General features: G+C 40.0%; 1 protein-coding gene across 1 annotated transcript in view; it reads right to left on the bottom strand.

Moving 5' to 3' along the window:
• Positions 1-18518, bottom strand: part of Agbl1 (AGBL carboxypeptidase 1) — a 765743-nt gene that overhangs the window by 621126 nt on the left and 126099 nt on the right. The window contains exon 17 of the mRNA XM_059270317.1: positions 6555-6708. Coding sequence (XP_059126300.1) covers positions 6555-6708 — 154 coding nt within the window. The remainder of the gene's footprint in view (positions 1-6554; positions 6709-18518) is intronic.

The following is an 18518-nucleotide window of genomic DNA, read 5'->3' on the forward strand; positions in this document are numbered from 1 at the left end:
CTAGGGTCTGGGTGAGTAATGACTACTCAAGATTTTCTTTTCTTAGAATTCCTCTCAATTTCTGCTAAAATTCAGCATCTTCTCTCAGTTCAAATCCAAGAATACAGACAGACAGATAAATACCAACACACACATAAATTAATTGACAAGTATGGACTGAAGATAAAACCTTCTCTGATTTTCAAAGTTGCATGTTCAAAGGTTAGGTTCATCACTTTATTAACATACAAGTTGTTTAAAAATAACTTAATCGGGCTAAATGTAATTGTGCTGAAATACCATTAGCCAATGAGCACTAGCCTCAGAAAGCACTAGAAACAGTGTCTGTATTGATCTTGCCAACCAAACCTATCCCTAGGCCTGCTCATGAGCTAGCTGTCTTCTGTTCCATCCTGTCCGGGCATTTGTCCCATCATGTCAGATTCTATTCACTCCTCATCCTTTGCTCTCTGCTGTGCATGTCTTCTTACATGTCATGTTTTCCTTAGATAGCACAGATTGTACCAGTTAGCAGGGGCCTAGACTCACTAATAGCCCACGCTCTTTAGAGAACCCTCTTTGTCAGTTGGAAGGATCTAGAATCCCTAAATCCCCAATGTCTCACACATCCTCATGAACCAGGATGGTAGGCTCATTGTCTTATAGAGGGCTCGTTGCATCATCAATTTCTCCTGAAGCTTAGCTCCTCCATAATGACTTCATTGGTGCTTTCTCAGACTGCCTAACTACTGTCCCACTGAAAAGGACAGATATGTGTGAGACTTTTTAAGGTCTACTGGGATCTTGCTTCTAGGGGCTTAAACTCAGATACAAAGTCATGAGCCTTCTCTTAGGAGCATTTTAGGAAAACATCATCCTCAAGTCTCCAAGCAGAGATAAAAATGTACAGCCGGTAAATCTGGTTGAGTACTGAACTGAGAATATATTTATCAAAAAAGGCAAAACCATTCCAGGAAAATAACTTTTTAAAAAAGAAAAATACTTTAGAAAAATAAATCAACCAAATAAATGCTTCTGGGAGACTCTTGGGAGTCTACACCCAAGGAAGAAGTAAAAGTACTCAATAAATCGTCCTTAGAAATGACCAGTTCTGGGCATTTACAACAAATAGCCAAGGGAAGCAGCCTTGACGAAGGAGATTCTCTTTGGGCCCCATAACCACACTGGTATTCTTTGGGTTTGGAAAATAAAACTCAAGTGATAATCCTACAGAGTGGAAGGAAAACCCTTCACTGCACAAATCCCTCCTTAGGAAAGGTGAGTGGCAGCCATCGAACCAGAAACAGGTTGCATCACAGCTAAATCACCCACACCTGACTGAAGCTGGCCCAGTCTCTCCTGGGGAAGAAACAAGTGAGACAATTTAAGCTCACCTGAAGGGAAGCCTGGAGGCAAAGAACCTTGAGCCTCTGGCTCATTTGCTGTGTTCTAAATCAATACATTGAGTTCTATGGTTCACAGGAAGTTAAGTGGTTTTACTTCTGAATTACAGGCATGGTTAATTGCGCTTTGAAGTAGATGGTGTTTATATTGTGTTGGGTCGTTCTTATTTTACAGACCCAGAGATGGCATTTATGCACTGCAAAATGTGCTTACAGCCATGTGCATATGGGCAGCACTAATTGAATTCAGTAGGTTAAATATAATGATGATGCTAATAATATTGATGAAGTTTGGAGGGAGATGTGTTGGTGAGACCCCAGGAGGAAGTAAGGTATGATAAAAACACATTGTATATATGCATACGTTTTTCAAACAATAAAAAATATAACAAAAAAATTTAATTATATGGCTGTGGTGAGCCTGTACCCCGCTCCCCCAACAGACACACACACACACACACACACACACACACACACACACACACACACACACACACATTTAAATCCAGTCTCTGCAATCTGAGCTCTGGGATGGGAGGGATCGAAGGAAAGATCTTGAAGTCAAAAGAATATAATCTATGCCTCCCTACTCCTGTATCTGGAATGTCTACATTTACCATTAGGAAGAAAAAAGTAAATAAAACTCATTGTAAACAGCAAGAGAGCAGGATATCTGGGGTTTATTAATATGAGTTGCCACAACAACTACCCTACTTCCTATTAAATTGTAGACAGAGTACAAAGCGAGTAGAGGAAGTTCTTGCTCAGAAAGTGAAGCCAGAATACTGCTGCGCAGCATGATGATGGCGTCAACACATTTACTTTTTTGTAGACTCTGGAGTCAAAAATAACAATGTTGGAAATCTGGCACTGCCATTGATCACGGTATTGAACCTTCCTGAGTCCCACTTGTTACACCTGTAAAACAGGATTTGCTGAAATGAATCCTCATAATGAAAGATAACCATCAGTCACTGTGCTGGTTCATTTTATGTCATCTTGACACAAGCTACAGCTAAAAAGAAAGAACCACAATTAAGGGAACACTTCGGAAAGACTGTCCCATAGGTAAGTCCATGCGGTACTGTTTTGATTAATGATTGATGTGGGAGGGACCAGCCCACAGCAGATGATACTAGTGGTCCTGAGTTTATAAGAAAGTAGAATGAGCAAGCCATGAGGAGCAAGCCACTAAGAAGCATTCCTCCATGGGCTCTGCATCACATCCAGGTTCCTGCCCTGAGTTCCTGCTCTGACTTCCCTCAATGATGGACTGTGATGTGGAATGGACTGTAAACTGAAATAAACCCTTTCCTCCCCACTAATTGCTTTTTCTCATGGTGTTTTATCACATAAATAAAGTTAAAATACTCTAATGAAGATAGCCACATAACACACACAACTAAGGTGGGTTTTTTGTTCGTTTGTTTTTGTCGTTTATTTTTAAGTGAATGAATGTTCAAAATAAGCTGGAAATCTTCTTACATGATATGGAAAAATAAGATGATAATATAGAAAAGCACCATCCTTGCCTATGTTTTAATTAACCTTGGATCATCCAGAATCAGATATACAATTTGCAAAACCTACTGCAAAATGTAAATCCAGGGCTCCTTGTCAAAACTTGTTTATTTATTTATTCTTTGCTGAGGCCCTTAATTTTTAATTTTTGATTTTTTTAAGTTTTTTAATAGACATAAAACATGCACATATTTATGAGGTAGTGTGAGACTTCAGTAGGTTTACAATGAGGCATGATCTGAAAAAAGTTTTTGATGTATAAAACACCTCAAACATTTAGCATTTCTTTATGACTAAAATATCAAAACTCTCTGTACTGGATACTTTCAACTACTACAATGAATTGCTAACAGCTGAGGTTATTTCTCTGTGCCATGGAACATTAGAAGTTTCTCTTCCTATTCAATAGCATCACCATACCCACTGCCCACCCCCTCCCTCTTTTCTTCCCCCAGTACTCTTCCCAGTCTGTAGAAATCACTACTTGAGTCTGTGTTAGTTCACTTCTCTATAGCTCTCATAAAACACTGACCAAAACCAAATTAGGAGAGAAGAGGGTTTATTTGGTTTACTGTTCTATGTCACAGCCCATCACTGAGGAAGTAGGACAGGAACTCAAGCAGATCGGGAACCAGAGGCAAAACTGAAGCAGAGGCCACAGAACATGTCTTATTTGCTTGCTCTCCATGATTTGCTTGGTTTACTTTTATACAACCCAGAACCATCTGGGCATTGTCCACAGTGGGATGAGACCTCCCACATCAATCTTTAATCAATAAATGCCTGCATTGTCCTCAGGCCAATTTTTTGGAGGCAACTGAGGTTCCCCTCTTGTCACCTGACTACAGTTTGGGTCAGGTTGACTAAAAGTAGTTACCAGCAGAATATCTGATTCTGTGAACTGCATTTTTAGCTTCCACATACAAATGAGATCATATGGTATTTGTCCTTCTGTGCCTGACTTGACTTACTTAGTCAAAGTCCTTTAATTTCCTTCCATGTTGTCACAAATAACAGGTAGAAACTATTTTTTAAAGAATTTCAAGATGGTAAAGGTGAAGGATACGCATCAAACAAAACCATGGCTCTTCTAAGCAAATAAACATGTGAAAACATACATTTCTATTTATTTATTTATTTATTTATTTATTTATTTATTTATTTATTTATTTATTTATTTAATATCCCAACCACAGTTTCCTCTCCCCTCTCTCCTCCCACTGCCTCCTCTCCACCTCCCCCCTGCCCCATCCATCCACTCCTCCCCCATTTCTATTCAGAAAAGGGCAGGTCTCCCATGGTTATCAACAAAACATGGTATATCAAGTGGCAGTAAGGCTAAGCACCTCCCCATTTATTAAGGCTGGGCAAGGTGACCCAGTATGAGGAGTAGGGCCCGAAAAGCCTGTAAAAGAGTAGGAGACAGCCCCTGCTCCCACTGTTAGGAGTCCCACAAGAGGACCAGGCTACCTACATAGCTGTCACATATATGCAGAGAGCCTAGGTCAGTTCCATGCAGGCTCCCTGGTTGTCAGTCCAGTCTCTATGAGTCCCTGTGAGCCCAGGTTAGTTGTTTCTGTGGGTTTTCTTGTGATGTCCTTCACCCCTCTGGCTCCTACAATCCTTCCTCCCTGAAGCTTGGACTAATGTTTGACTGTGGGTCTCTGCATCTATTGCTACCAGTTGCTTCATTAAGACTGGGGGTGAGTGGGAATGGGAACATGAGAAATCAGGTGGGGACAGGGATTACCGAAAGAGCCAACTGGAAAAGGGGCGTATTTCGGGTCAGGTAGAAAACTGATGCAAAGGAAACTCCCAGGATTCTGCAAGGATGACCCAGCTAAGACTCCTAGCAATTGCAGATATGGAGCCTGAACTGGTCATCTCCTATGACCAGGCAAGACTTCCAGTGGAGAGATTGGGACACCAACCCAGCCACATAACTTTCAACCTACAGTCTGTCCTGCCTATATATACAGGGATATACAGGGATAAGGGTGGCCTAGAGATTATGGGAGTGACCAATCAATGACAGTTCTCCCCTGAGACCCAAGCCATGAGAGTGAACCCACCCCTGACACTTCCTGGAGCACCAGGCCCCAGAGGCTGGGTAGCCCAGAGACCTAGAATAGAAAATACACATTTTAAATAAAGAGCAAGCAGAAATCATTCTTATTTGACCAGAGGATTGGAAACGTCCTAAAACCCAAACTCCAAGAAACAGGTCAAAGAGGAGGAGGAGGAGGAAGAGGAGGAGGAAGAGGAAGAGGAGGAAGAGGAGGAGGAGGAAGAAGAGGAAGAAGAGAAGAAGAAGAAGAAGAAGAAGAAGAAGAAGAAGAAGAAGAAGAAGAAGAAGAAGAAGAAGAAGAAGAAACAGGAAGAAAAGACAGTTATGATTCAATGGGGGCTGATTTCTGCTTGCTATTTATATGATAACTTAAATATATATGTATATATACACATACATATATTGTTTTCATATGTCTTCTATGTTCTCCTCCTTAGGAACAGAATTTAGAAAACACAGACTTATATGTATCTACTTTCTTAAATAAATAATTACCCAGTGAAGATTACTGGATTACTACCTCCAACTCCCTGGCTCTGCTCATCTGCCAAGTGGAGGTGGCTCTGTGGCTGCTGGGAAATTGCTCTTAAATGCATAAAACACATAAGAGAATTTTTTTAAAATCCCTTACTATTCATTAAGGCACTTTAGGGCCTTGTTAATTCCGATGGGATAATCAGTTGTTGAATTGCCAGGTTGTTAAGCATCCATTGTCAGACGCTGATGGGATGTGAGAAATTACATTTTGTATCTACCCAAGAGTCACCTGAACACCATTAGCACTTCATCAGGTAAGATGGTATGTTCTGGGAATAAATTCGCTTGGCTTTTGTTCTCCAGTCTTTTCTTTCATCTTCCAAATTTCTTTTCATTGCAAATCATTCCTCATTCTCTTTTGTTTCTCTTGCCTCAGTGAGGTCTGAAGCTCATTGGTAACAAATCAGCCATGCTTATACTCAGGACTCTATATTAAAAGGGCATAATAGATCTGTATTTGGGAGTGTCTGTGTGCAATCATATGTCCGTATGGCTGCCTAAGTATCCACATGTGAATCGATGTCAATGTTTGTACTGTGCTCTTGATTTGGCTTTGCTTTGATTTCAGAGTTCTTGGCTATATCCTCAGACATTGAGCTGCAGCTACTCAGGTTACCAAGAGAATTCATCACCCAGGGCTCAAAGATTTGGTTTCCTTCCTTCCCATACTGACTGACTGAGAGTCACAGAACAACAAAGAGCATGGAGAGAGAAGAGCCTGGGTTAGAGGTTGGAAAATGTGATTCAGGAGCCTGGTTCTGTTTTCAAAGAGGAAGTCACCATCACGGGTGATCTGCTCTGTATCCTAGCAGGTCATTTCCTCTCCCTGACAGTTAGCTATTCATTTTCCCCATTCTTTAACCACAGAATGATATTAACATTTACTCTTGATGTCATATCAAGAAGACACAGTGATGTATTTCTATTAAGACAGACAAGTCCTCAGTCAGATAAAGACTTCTGTTTTAAAACAGAAGGAGTATTACCAAGACTTCAGAGGGACCTCTCAGCCAAATTTGCAAGAAGAGGGTCATCATTCTACTCACGGAACTGCTCCAGATGCTGGGCACTGTTAGATTCAGGAAAGGCAGTGATAGTCACCAATGGACATGGATTCCCTCCCAACGTCTGGCAGAGACTGTCTTGCCGGAAGTAGACTTGCCTGGGATCAATGCTTCTCTCCAGAATTTCAAGGTGAGTCTAGAACAGAAATAAAACAAGCATGCATATTATTAATATTTATCTAATAGCTCAAACAGGAAAAAATATCTTACATTCATTAAACCTTGCAATTTTCAGAAGTGCTTATGCCAACCCAATCTGCCTGATGGATATGAAGCACTGAGTGATGAGTGGCTGTTCTTAGGAGTTTCGGGGCCAAACAGACAGCATTGGTCCTGCACATATGTGCATACCAGATTTGTTTGCAAGTTGCACTATAAGTAAGAAAGCAAGAACATAAAATGTTCTTCCCATCACCACAGTGTAATTACTATGAACACAGAGAATACCAGAGCACTGGAGACCATGAAACCATGAGTCCCAGCAGCACAGAATCTAGTAGGTCCAGGCATTAATGGAAAGCTATGACCATCTTGAAGGAAAACAAAAACAGCTTACCTATGGGATGCTAAGTTAATGGGAAAGTGGCCAGTAACAACTGAGTTTTTCCTACTCTGCCTCCAGACTTAAAAACTAGTTGAAAGCACAGCATTACACAAAAGATGGGAAAGCCATCAAAACAAGGACACCTAGTTAACAACCTTTAAGACCACTGATGTTTTCACTAACCAAAACAAGGGGACTACTTAAAACATGCTAGAGATACCTTGTGACCCCCATCTGCTTACAGTGACTTCAACAACTGGAGATGGCACGGCCAGCCCCACAGCAACACATGAGATTGGTGGACAGACTTAATCCAGCTTCAGATATCAAGTTTTAACTATAATCAGGTAAAATATCAATAGACAAAAGAAGCAACCTACCTTTTCTCTTGATGATTGAGCCTGCTAGGTAAATAACACACACACAAACACATACAATATCTTATAAGAATAATTGTGAATATATTGTGGCAGGGTATAGTGTAGAGGAAGTGTTTATACGTGGGCAGAATTATGTCCCCCAAACACTCATGCTCTCACCTATAGAACATATGAGTACTTAAGCGTAAATGGACACAGAGGCTATAAGATGAAGATTCCCATAAGACAAGGATTCTATCCTTATCCTGTTGGGGTCAATATAAGTATAAGGAATTAAAAGCAAAGACTCTTTCCTGGCTTCTGAGAACCAATGAACACCCAGCCTGCTATCCTGCCATGGGAGATAGAGAATGGTACAATCAACAGAGGTGTATGAGAAGCTCCAGAAGCTAAAAAAGGCAAGAAAAATGACTCCTTCAGACTTCAGAAGGGGGCACATTCTAATACTCTGATTTTGTCCAAAGACATCTATGTCAAACTTCTAATTTCATTTTTCTTCAAATTCTTGTTTAAACCACTAAGTTTTATGACAATTTGCTGCAACAGAAATAGAAAATGAATATAACAAAAAACAAGGGAAATAATGTTCTAAATGAAGTTTAAGGAAACAGCATGGCTATAAATATTTAAGTACTGAACTATTTGAGACCCATGGGAAAATAAAATGTGTCCAGGAACAAAAAGAACCACATAGTCCTGTGGATTTTCTTCTACTTCAAGAGCACGTGGAAATTTTACCTAGAATTGAGCCTCCTCGTGGCTCACATTTGTAAGTTCAACACTCAAGAGGCAGACAGGAAGATAGCTGAGTTTCAGGCCAGCCTTGGCTGCCTAGTGAGCTCAAGGCCAGCTTGGCCTCCACAGGGAGGCTCCATGTCAAAAAACAAAGAAAGAAAACAAAGAGATTTGGGGAGGATGAAGGGGAGGAGAAAAAAGGAATCGGAAAGGGAAGAAAGGAAAGGGGGAGAAAAGGCATTAGGGAAGGAAAAGAGGAAAAGGGAGACAGAAGATGAGGAGATAAAAACAAAGAACAAGAAAATTTGACCCGGAGTCACGTGCTCCTTGAAACTGATAAACAAAATCACCCACCCCTTAGGGCTTACTGTTCCCATTGACATGACCTTTACTGTTTTACAAGACGCTTGTCCAAGAAAATAAAATAGAGCATCCATCAAACCTCCACCCATAACCATTTGAATCTCTGTCTTCAAAATCATCACCTTATATTGTCCACAAATCTGAAACAACCATGCCATGATTCTTACCTAAGCCTACTCCTACCCCCACATTAAACTACCTACCTTTACACTGGACTTCAAAGTTTCAATAAGTATCCTCATTTTGTCCTTCCCCCTTTGAGAAACTGTCAAGATTTTGTCATATTCTTTCTCCCGAGTCAGACATACATAGGACAGAGGTCAGGAAGCTCAAGGACCAGGGCTCACGACTTCCCCAGACGGACACAGTACCTAAACATTTGCTCAGCATCATTTCTCAGACCATGCTGTTCCATCACAAACAGTGAGAGGACCAAAGAAAGCTGCTCAGGAGACTCCAGAGACCCCAAACAAGTCCTCTCCATACATTCTGTCCAGTTGCCTTGCCTGCATTCTTTCTTATAGATGAAGTTAATTCTTGGTAAACCCTGGCCTCATGTCTAATGTTTTTGGTTGTTATTCTAAACCTGATAGCACTACCCTCCCTGGAACAGAATAAAACTTGGACCTGTAATTAAGTCTACTTTTAAAGTGTATGTGTTTCACTGTAGGTACCTGTCAGTATGTGTGTAAATAATCCTATCAAACATGTATCTACATGCACACACAAATTTCTTGTTTATACTCCTTTCTGCAGAACTAGATGCCAGAAGAAATGAAGTACTGCTTGGAGATTGATAGTAGAAAGGATTTTAATCCAATAACCCTGTTTCTATCAAGTTTATGATCATGAGCAGTTAAAGAAGTTTTAAATCAGCACAACTGTTGAAAAACTAGTTTCTAAATAATATATATGACTTTTACAAGAAATGAAAGCAAAAACAGATACATGAAAGGGGAATAAATTAAAACAAATATTAACTTTTTCAGTGCATACATGCACACAGCAATATTTGATTCCTGAAAATAAAAAGCATTAAGCCTCCCAACAGAAAGGCTTAGAAAGAGCAAGGTGCTTGGGCCACACTGCCTGTGTTTACATTCTGACTATGCTTTTGTAGAGACTTAAAAAATATTATCCTCCTTATGACTTAGTTTTTCATCTTTGAAATTCATATTAAAATAATATTCTCTACCTCATGCAGTGGTCGCTAACTTCAGAAAGAAAAAAACAATGTGAGAAAATATCTATTGCCAAGGGCACAAGCCTATAATGCCAGCATCTTGGAAGGCTAAGGCTGACCATTTCAAGGCATGCCTGATCTCACAAAGAGAGTTCAAGGCCAGCCTGAGAACTTAACAAGACTCTGTCTCAAAATAAAAGATTTTAAAAGGTGGGTTTTTTTTTTTTTGAGATTCTAATATGATTACATCATTTCCCTCACTTTCCTTTCCTCCCTCCAAATCCTCCCATATACCCCTCCTTGCTCTTTTTCAAATTCATGACCTTTTTTTCATTAACTATCATTATGGGCCTGTAGATAGATAGATGATAGATAGATAGATAGATAGATAGATAGATAGATAGATAGATAGATAGATAGATTATAGAAAGACAGACAGATGATGGATGGATAGACAGATATAGATGATAGATGATTGTTACTTATATGTATGTTTTCAGGGCTGATTATTTGATATCTGATAGCCAATTGATGTGCTCTCCCTTGGGGAAGACTATTTCTCCAGCTGCCAGCCTTCCTTAGTTGCCTATCGTTCTTAGTTATGGTTGGTGCCTCCTGGACTTTCCCTGGAGGGGAAAAACCTGCCTCCCATTGTTGTTCTTGTTCAGGTCATGTTTAGGCAGTCATGTTGATGAGACTTTATGGTGTAGCTTCTGAGATTATTAGGAGACACATTCTCACAGAAAACTTCCTCACCTTCTCTGGCTTTTACAGTCTTCCCACCCATGCTTTCCACAATGATCCCTTGGCCTTAGGTGTGGGAATTGAATTGTAGATGTATCATTTGGGACTTGACTCCACAATCTGCACCTTGTTGGTTGTGGTTTCTTTAATGGTCTCTGTCTGTTGCAAAGAGAAGTTTCCTTGATGTGGTATGAGGATTACAATTATTAGGCTAGGCCCTAAAGAAGGGTATGCAGGGTGGAGAGGTTAGATGAGGTGAGTTTTGTTTTTAATGTTTTATATTTTTGCCTAAGGAGGTAGCTCAGAGGTAGAGCACTCGCCTAGCATGTGCGATTCCCTGGGCTCAATTCCTAGTACTTAGTATAAAAAGTTATGACCTAAAATAAAATGAAAAAATAAAAGCAAGGTCTGGAGAGATGGTTTCATGGTTAAGAGGGTTTACTGCCATGGCAGAAGATGCGAGTTTCATTCTAGCATCCATGTCAAATGGTTCACGGGTCTGACACTCTCTTCTCTCCCCCATGGGCAACTGCACTCCTGTGCTCATACCCCTATACAGACACACATGCATATATATCATTTTTCCTAATTGCCATGTAGGAACACTCAATGCTATCTGCTATTGTTGGTAAAACAATATTAACTTCAACCACGTTATAGTGAAGAACTAAAAATGAAGCACCGGTAGTTTGCAAACAGTCAAGAGTCGGGGAAACATCTCAAAGAAAATATGGTCCACATGGCACTTGAGAACAAAGACTGCAGCAAAGCACAGAAAAGAACATCTCCTCAAATGACAACCATAACCAAATATGTTGCAAGTATAAATGAGTTAAATCAGCCTTATTAAATGACAGGAACATTTTAATTACCGCTTTTAGCATTCTAATGCATGTTGTCTATAAGCGGTATTTTTGAAAGCAGCTCTGTGTATATGAGAAACTCTCCTAAATTATCTCTTTATTTTTGTTTGCCCGTACTCTAACATTTTAAGGGAGAAATATTGGATCTAAGAGGGAATGTGAACATAAATTAAAGTAGGCAAGGCAACAATAATATATGACAAAGTCATATTCCAGATCAAGTGCATTAAATGGGATTTTAAAATCTTATTTTGATAAAGGGCACAATTCGCAACGAACATATAAAACTCATAAATCTTAAGAATCAAATAACATGGTTTTGAAATATGTAACACAAAGCGGCAGAAAGAGAAAAATGACACGGGGAGTAGGAAACTGTAAAATGGCATCACAGACTTAGGTAAACAGAAGTGGCAAAAGCAGTAACACAGGACCACTGAACAGTGTTGCATTTACATAGTTGTCGTAACAGGGACCGTGTTTTATTTAATTATTCTCAAACATCCATGAAATTGGAATAGCAATTAGTCATATATGAGGCTATTAAAATTCACTGCATTTCAACAAAAAGAAAAATTATGTAAACCACATTTCCTGATCATTATTAAGAGAAATTAGAGCCAAATTAAAAAAAAATGGTCTTAAAAATAGCAAAAAATCAAACAACTGTTTGGGAAATAGAATAACATTTTCCTAAGAGAAGCTTACTGAAGAAATTTATATTCCAAAAAGGAAACCGGTCTTTGGCTATTAGCCCAAGCCCCGTTGTAAGACTTAGATGTGTCAAAGTGCAGATTAATATTCAGGTGTTTGCTTAGTATTTGCAAAAGCAAAGAACCTGCCCTGCCGCCTTTCCCAAAGTGCATTCAGTGGGATGTTAATAAATGCTGGAATATCTAGTGAGCTGGAGGAGGTGAGCCATTCAAAGCCTGAACATTGGAAATGGTAAGTTAAATACTATGAAAATATCTTCATGCTGTGGAACTTTTCATCTCCTTTACTATGTACACATGTCCTGTGAGTACCAAGAATAAAGACTGGCACTCGGAGCTTCGTGAATCTATATGCCACTAGACTCTTTTTTTTCTATAAAGATATCAGGAGGGCTTGCAAAATGGCTCAGTAGGTAGAGGTGTTTGCTAACAAGCCTGAGGATCTGAGTTCAGTCCCCAAGACCCGCATGATAGAAGGAGAAAACCAAATTCTCCAAGTTGTTCCCTGGCTTCCACATGGGCACAATGGTCCACATGAGTTCATGTACATACACACACTAAATAAATACGTAAGTGTAATTTAAAATTTAAAGATTTAGGAAATTGGAGTGTTGCAGAATACACTTTAGGAAATATTTTTGCTCCAAAGTGTTCTGTGCATCAGACTCTATATTTCAATTGTTTCTCATGTCATCATAGACACAAGAGTCCTCACTGAGATGGACTGGGATGAGTGACAGCCTGCTGAGGAAAAGCAGTGATTATCATTTTGTGTTACAAATAACTCACAGAAGTTTAGTCCCTGATACCGAACAATAAAAAATATATGAAATGATGGGGCTGCAGCACAGCTCAGGATGGTAGAACATCAACTTGTCAAGACTGCAGGAGACCCTGCCTTTACTAGACAGTACTACCGGGTATCATAATTGTATTAATAATTAAATCTAGGTTTTAATGCTCAGTTTGTTAGGATTCTGTACATGCGCAGCTTGGGGGTCTTGTCTGGCGTCTTACGTCATCAGTGGGCGACTGCGTCTCCGCCTTAAAAAGCCACACACTGACCCCCATGCTCGCTCTCTGCACCTCTCTTTTCTGTTTCCTCTCTGCTCCGCTCCCGCCATCTTTCTGTCTTTCTAGGCCTGGTTTCTTTCTAATAAAGCTCTTTCTAACTCTGGGAGTCGTAGCCGTGGCTTGTAACTTTTCCAACGTGCCTTCCGACCCACCAGCGCCATTCATCCTTTCACAGTTATGGGAGGCAAGTTCAGCTTTCCATTTGTCTATGGAAGTCATCAAGGACAGTTGCTTGTGAGTCAACAAGTGACAAAGACATTGCCATGCCAGGGAACTTGTCCTTTCCAGTACACTTCAACCTGCTGCCCACCAGCAAATGCAGGAGCAACAGGCTTGAATTCTGTTCATTTATATTACACGTGTAATTATCACTAGCATCACAACCCTCCAAATGCCTAGTATACATTAACTTAAGCTCATTCCCATGAACTGTAATTTTCCCATAGCCATCTCCCACACCTCTCAATGAAATATTTGTCCCTTTGGACCTATCACCTAATATGCACCAAATATGTAACACCTCCAACTCCAAGAGGATTATTTTGGCTCTAGTCACACAGGCAATGAAAAATTCTGTGGATTTCCTTTAGCTCACATGGCTTTGTCTTGATCTCCAGCTGAAGGCTCCCACCTCAGGTCCAGAAAGGCTCTCTTAATTGGATATTGTTGGAATCCTTGATGGGAGAAGCAGGGCCTATGAATACCAGTGCCAAGTGATGCTAATTACAGCCCTGTGGAAGCCACAGGGGTGGGTTTCTTTGTGAAAGCAGCACGGAGTTCAAAGAAATTGCTGCAACACCCAGAGAGGTTGGCTCCTTAAAGAGAAAGGCCTGTCTGCAGGGAGATCAAGCAGATAACCTTAGCCTGGGGCTGTATCCAGAGTCCTTGGGCTTTCTTAAAGTGCTACAACAGCCATTCCCTGACTTCAGCAGGCTACTCTGCTGATGGCCACTTACAAAGTGGGAAGCACTCTGCTCTGGAAAAATCATCTTTTCTTGTTATGATCTCCCAAGAACTGTACTTTCTGGTGCCCTAATTTAGGGGGAAATAAGCCCACCCCTAAAGACATGGCCTATTTTATTTTTATACTGCTTACTTCACTGGGCACTTCAGTACACTCAGCAGATAATCAGAATGTCTCATCACAGGAACAAATAACACCTTTAAGTAAAAACCTAAGCCAGAGAGCACACTGGAAGTTCCAGACATGCTTTAGCCAAGTGCCCACCAGACAAAAGCAGCCCCCCTAACTTAAAGGGACTTAAGTCTGTTTTCCTGTGATGTTGCTGATGGGTACGAGCATCTGGTGAACACCTTGAAAACCCCTACCACTGAAAGATATCCTCACAGTCCAGGGGCTAACTCTAAGAACAAGGGGGACATTTGCCATTTATAAGGAGAAGAGGGCTTTAATATCCATTATCCATTAAAAAGTAAAGATAATAAGTAACCACTGTGATGAGGACATCATTAGCCTTGTATTTATTTCCTTGTGCTCTTCTTCTATTTGAACTTAAATACTTTCCGTCCTAGTACAGACCACATCAGTGCTCTAATGGTTACCAACTAGAATTGATTCCTGGAGTAGGCACTTTTAAATTTCCATCTATCAATGATCATATATTCATAACAGCCTATATAGCAATGGCATTTTGCTTCTGTTTTACAGGTGTGAAAACTAAGTTAGGAAGAAGTTTAAAACTTTGCACATCGCTCCAATGCAAGAAAACATGGAGCCTAGATTCATCCGTGTCCATCTGACTTCTGAAAGTTGTCCTTACATTGTGGCTCTCATGGTGTGAGCGTTCATGGGAAAGGTGTCTTGAGACACATCTACTCCCCAGAGGGACAGAAGCCACTGACAAAACAAAGAAGTGACTCCTGTCCAAGACCAACTTGGTGAACCGATGAGTTTATTGGGGTTACTTACAGGTGTATGGGTGACTCAAGGTAGCGGTACCACTGAAGAGTCCCCAGTCTCAGTCAGCCTTCTACTTCTTATTCACTAGCACCCCCAAGACCACATGCGGCAGATGCATGCTGGAGTGAAGACAAGTCTCAGATAAGGGGATGGTGGCCCTCCTTCTTTAATTTCCTTACTAGTATATCAAAGAGCCCTCTGTTGCTCTTACTTTCTTGCCTTGACTGTTGGCCAAGGTGTTCCATAGCCACCACAGCAACTATGCTTCATGACTGCCTACATTAAAGTCTTGCCCAGAGAAAACAGCTCTGCCACAACAGCTCCAGACATGTGACATTTTCCTGCTCTTGGTCAAAAGCCTGTCCTTCAAACACATCTCAGCTCCTTCATGGTCACCTCCTCGATACCAAGACCCTACATCAGCATCAGCCTTTTGTTTTGGCCCCTAGGTCTCTGTCAATTGATTATGTGACAACACTGATTTATAGCTTGCTGGTTGCTTCTTTGATCTACCACATGGAAGCCAACACTTCCCATTTGATGTCTCTGAAATTCTCCATTTATTCTGAACCCTTCATAAAATGGAAGATAGGTACATATGAAATTCTTCTCTCTTCTCCCTCCTACATTCCCTTTTTTCTTTCCTTTACTCCTTTTCTCATCTCTGAAGATGGAAGCAACATTTTCTTCACTGAGTATACGTACCAGGGAGAAGAAAAACAAAAAACTCTGCTCCAATAATCTACCCCTTACAAGCTTTATTATGCTCTCTCAGTATAGGGATCCCACTTATGCCAACCTTCCTTATCTTTTGCCAGCTTATGCAGATAGAAGTTCTCAATGAGATTCTATTTCCTCACCTCCTAATCCACCCAAAATTGTCTGGGAGCCTCATTTTCAGGGGGTACCACTGCTCCATTTACACCATCCATACCATCATCTCAGTACTTTAAAAGCCAATACTAACATAGCTGAGCAGTTTTTTCAGCTACTTCTATCTTGATATGGCTGACTGAAACCTAACTCTTTGTTTGCTTCAGAATTATAATATCCTATTTCTTTCTCTTAGCTTTATTTTAACGCTGTAATTTGCACAATTATCCAGCAGAATTGTTGGCAAGCATCTGGAAGATATCAGTTTGAAAGGACCAAATACTGATTCTCTTATTATAAGAAAAAAATAGTGTTTTTAAAGTTTGAAAATTATAATCACAGTAAAAATTTCCAGCATATGGTCCTTTGCTATGAAAATGTTTGCAATTATTAAGCATGATCATTGTTACAAGAGATTCATAATTCCATATGAAAATTTATTTCCCACCCCTCAACATAAGCTTCAAGTCACATGCAGTTAATTCTATCCTTAGGGCATCATTCACATTAGTTTGTCATTGATCAGTTGGAAAAGAACTGTTTTAGGACATGTTCAAAAATAAAAATGACCAGTGTGTGTACCAGAATGCACTCATTCTGTTGGTGGTGGGAAGAAGAGTTTCACAAGTGAAGCCACAGTCAATTACACTCCTAACCTAGAGAGGACGAAGACTATCAGTCACTGGAAATGTGAAGCCTAAAATTCAGAGTATTTTTTTTTCACTTTTCAGATAACAGATTATCTTTTTTACCCTATTCTGCTCATTTAAGAGGAAGAAGCCCTTCGAGACACATTTTTCCTGTCTTTTCTTATTAAATTTTCTCAAACTTCAATAGTTAGTAGAAACAGACCAAAATGCCAGAAGTCACTTAGCAATCTCATCTATCTATCTATCTATCTATCTATCTATCTATCTATCTATCATCTATCTATGTATCTATCTATCTATCCATCCATCATCTATCCATCTATCTTCTATCATCTATTCATCTATCTTCTATCATCTATCTATATCTATCTCTTCTCTATCTATCTTCTATCTTTCTATCTATCTATCTATCTATCTACCTGCCTATCTATTTCCATCTCTTTCCTCTAAGAAGAGTCTTCTTTGCTGGTTCTTTTGTCAACCTTGAAGATGAAATTCTTTTTCCCTTGATCTCAATTACTTCTTAGTTACTTGTAAGTTGTTAAACATGAGATCCTGTGCTCTAGTAAGACAAGCCTCTAGAAAGCAAGTGTCCCAGAGGCCTGAAGCAAAATGTAAACCTGATTCCAGTCTTTGAACCAGCTTGTAAACACTCACCAAGAGTCTATCAGAGCATCCTGAGATAAGTGCTAGACTATGTTTGATTAAAGAAAAACTTGATAGTATTCAGCTGAACCACAACCACAGAACTCAGTATTTCAGATAAAATCCTTGAGTTGTTGATTTAAGCTCAGCCATCAGATATATTTTTATCCTCACAGAACTCAATGACTATACATGCTTATAAAACTTATCAAACTGAATTTTTAGTAGCTATGGAATTTAATAGCCAGCAATTACACTGAGCTGATTCCAGAGCAGAGAAGTGCACTGGATTTATTCAATGCATCTACAATACAGTAGGAAGGCCACAGGGACTAACATAAAAGACCTGTGTTCTAGTCCCCACTTTGCCACCAGCCACATATCAGACCTCTCAGGCTCAGTTTATGCATCTATAAATGTTACAGGTGAATCAGACAAGCCCCCAAACTCCTTTGAATTTTTTATATTCACCTCCACCAAGGACCTCCTCAGGGTCCAAGGCAGTCTAACAAATTGGGGTGGTACTTGGGTGTCCTATACCCATGTCTCTTCCTACAATGGAAAAAGCAAGTAGTTGTGCAAAAGTGTATCTCCTTCCCCAGTAGATACTCCATACACAGGGCTTTACAATCAAGACCATACACATGGGAAGACACTCATGAATCCTGCCTGTTGTTTGTCCCCAAAGGCAGCAAGTATGTCTTAACAACAGACATGGCTTGCTCCAGCATAGTGTAAGATGTGCATTCCTTAGATTAGCTTCTTGAGCTCTCTAAGGGGGATACACAAATAACACTAGTTGTGCTTCTTCTGCAGTCTGGAAAACAGTAAAAATATCTCTGTAGGCAAGACAACATATGGAAAGAAGGACAGCTGCAACACATGAATGGCTCAGCCAAGTGGTTTAAGTGTGCCTGCTCCATGAGAAGATTTTTATTTATACCAAAGCATTCCTTTTGAAGGGTTGTTATCTTGTCCTATTCTTTATCATAGTCTTAAAATGAAAATGTTCAACCTTCAGGCTAAATGCTATACACAGACATATACATAATATTACGAATATGGCAGTAACATTTTGTATTAACACATAGGATAAAAGCATCTTGTAGATGATATTGTAGCTCATTATTCCAGAGGAGAGTTATGAAATAGCTGGGGGAAAATGATAGTTTGCTAACTTTTGGAAATGATAGGAAACAGCATGGTCTAGGCATAAGTTTACTCAAAGTTGTCCTATGCACAATTTTGTAGGGGCTTC

Source organism: Peromyscus eremicus, chromosome 1 (genome assembly GCF_949786415.1).
Source record: "Peromyscus eremicus chromosome 1, PerEre_H2_v1, whole genome shotgun sequence".
NCBI classification, from domain to species: Eukaryota; Metazoa; Chordata; class Mammalia; order Rodentia; family Cricetidae; genus Peromyscus; species Peromyscus eremicus.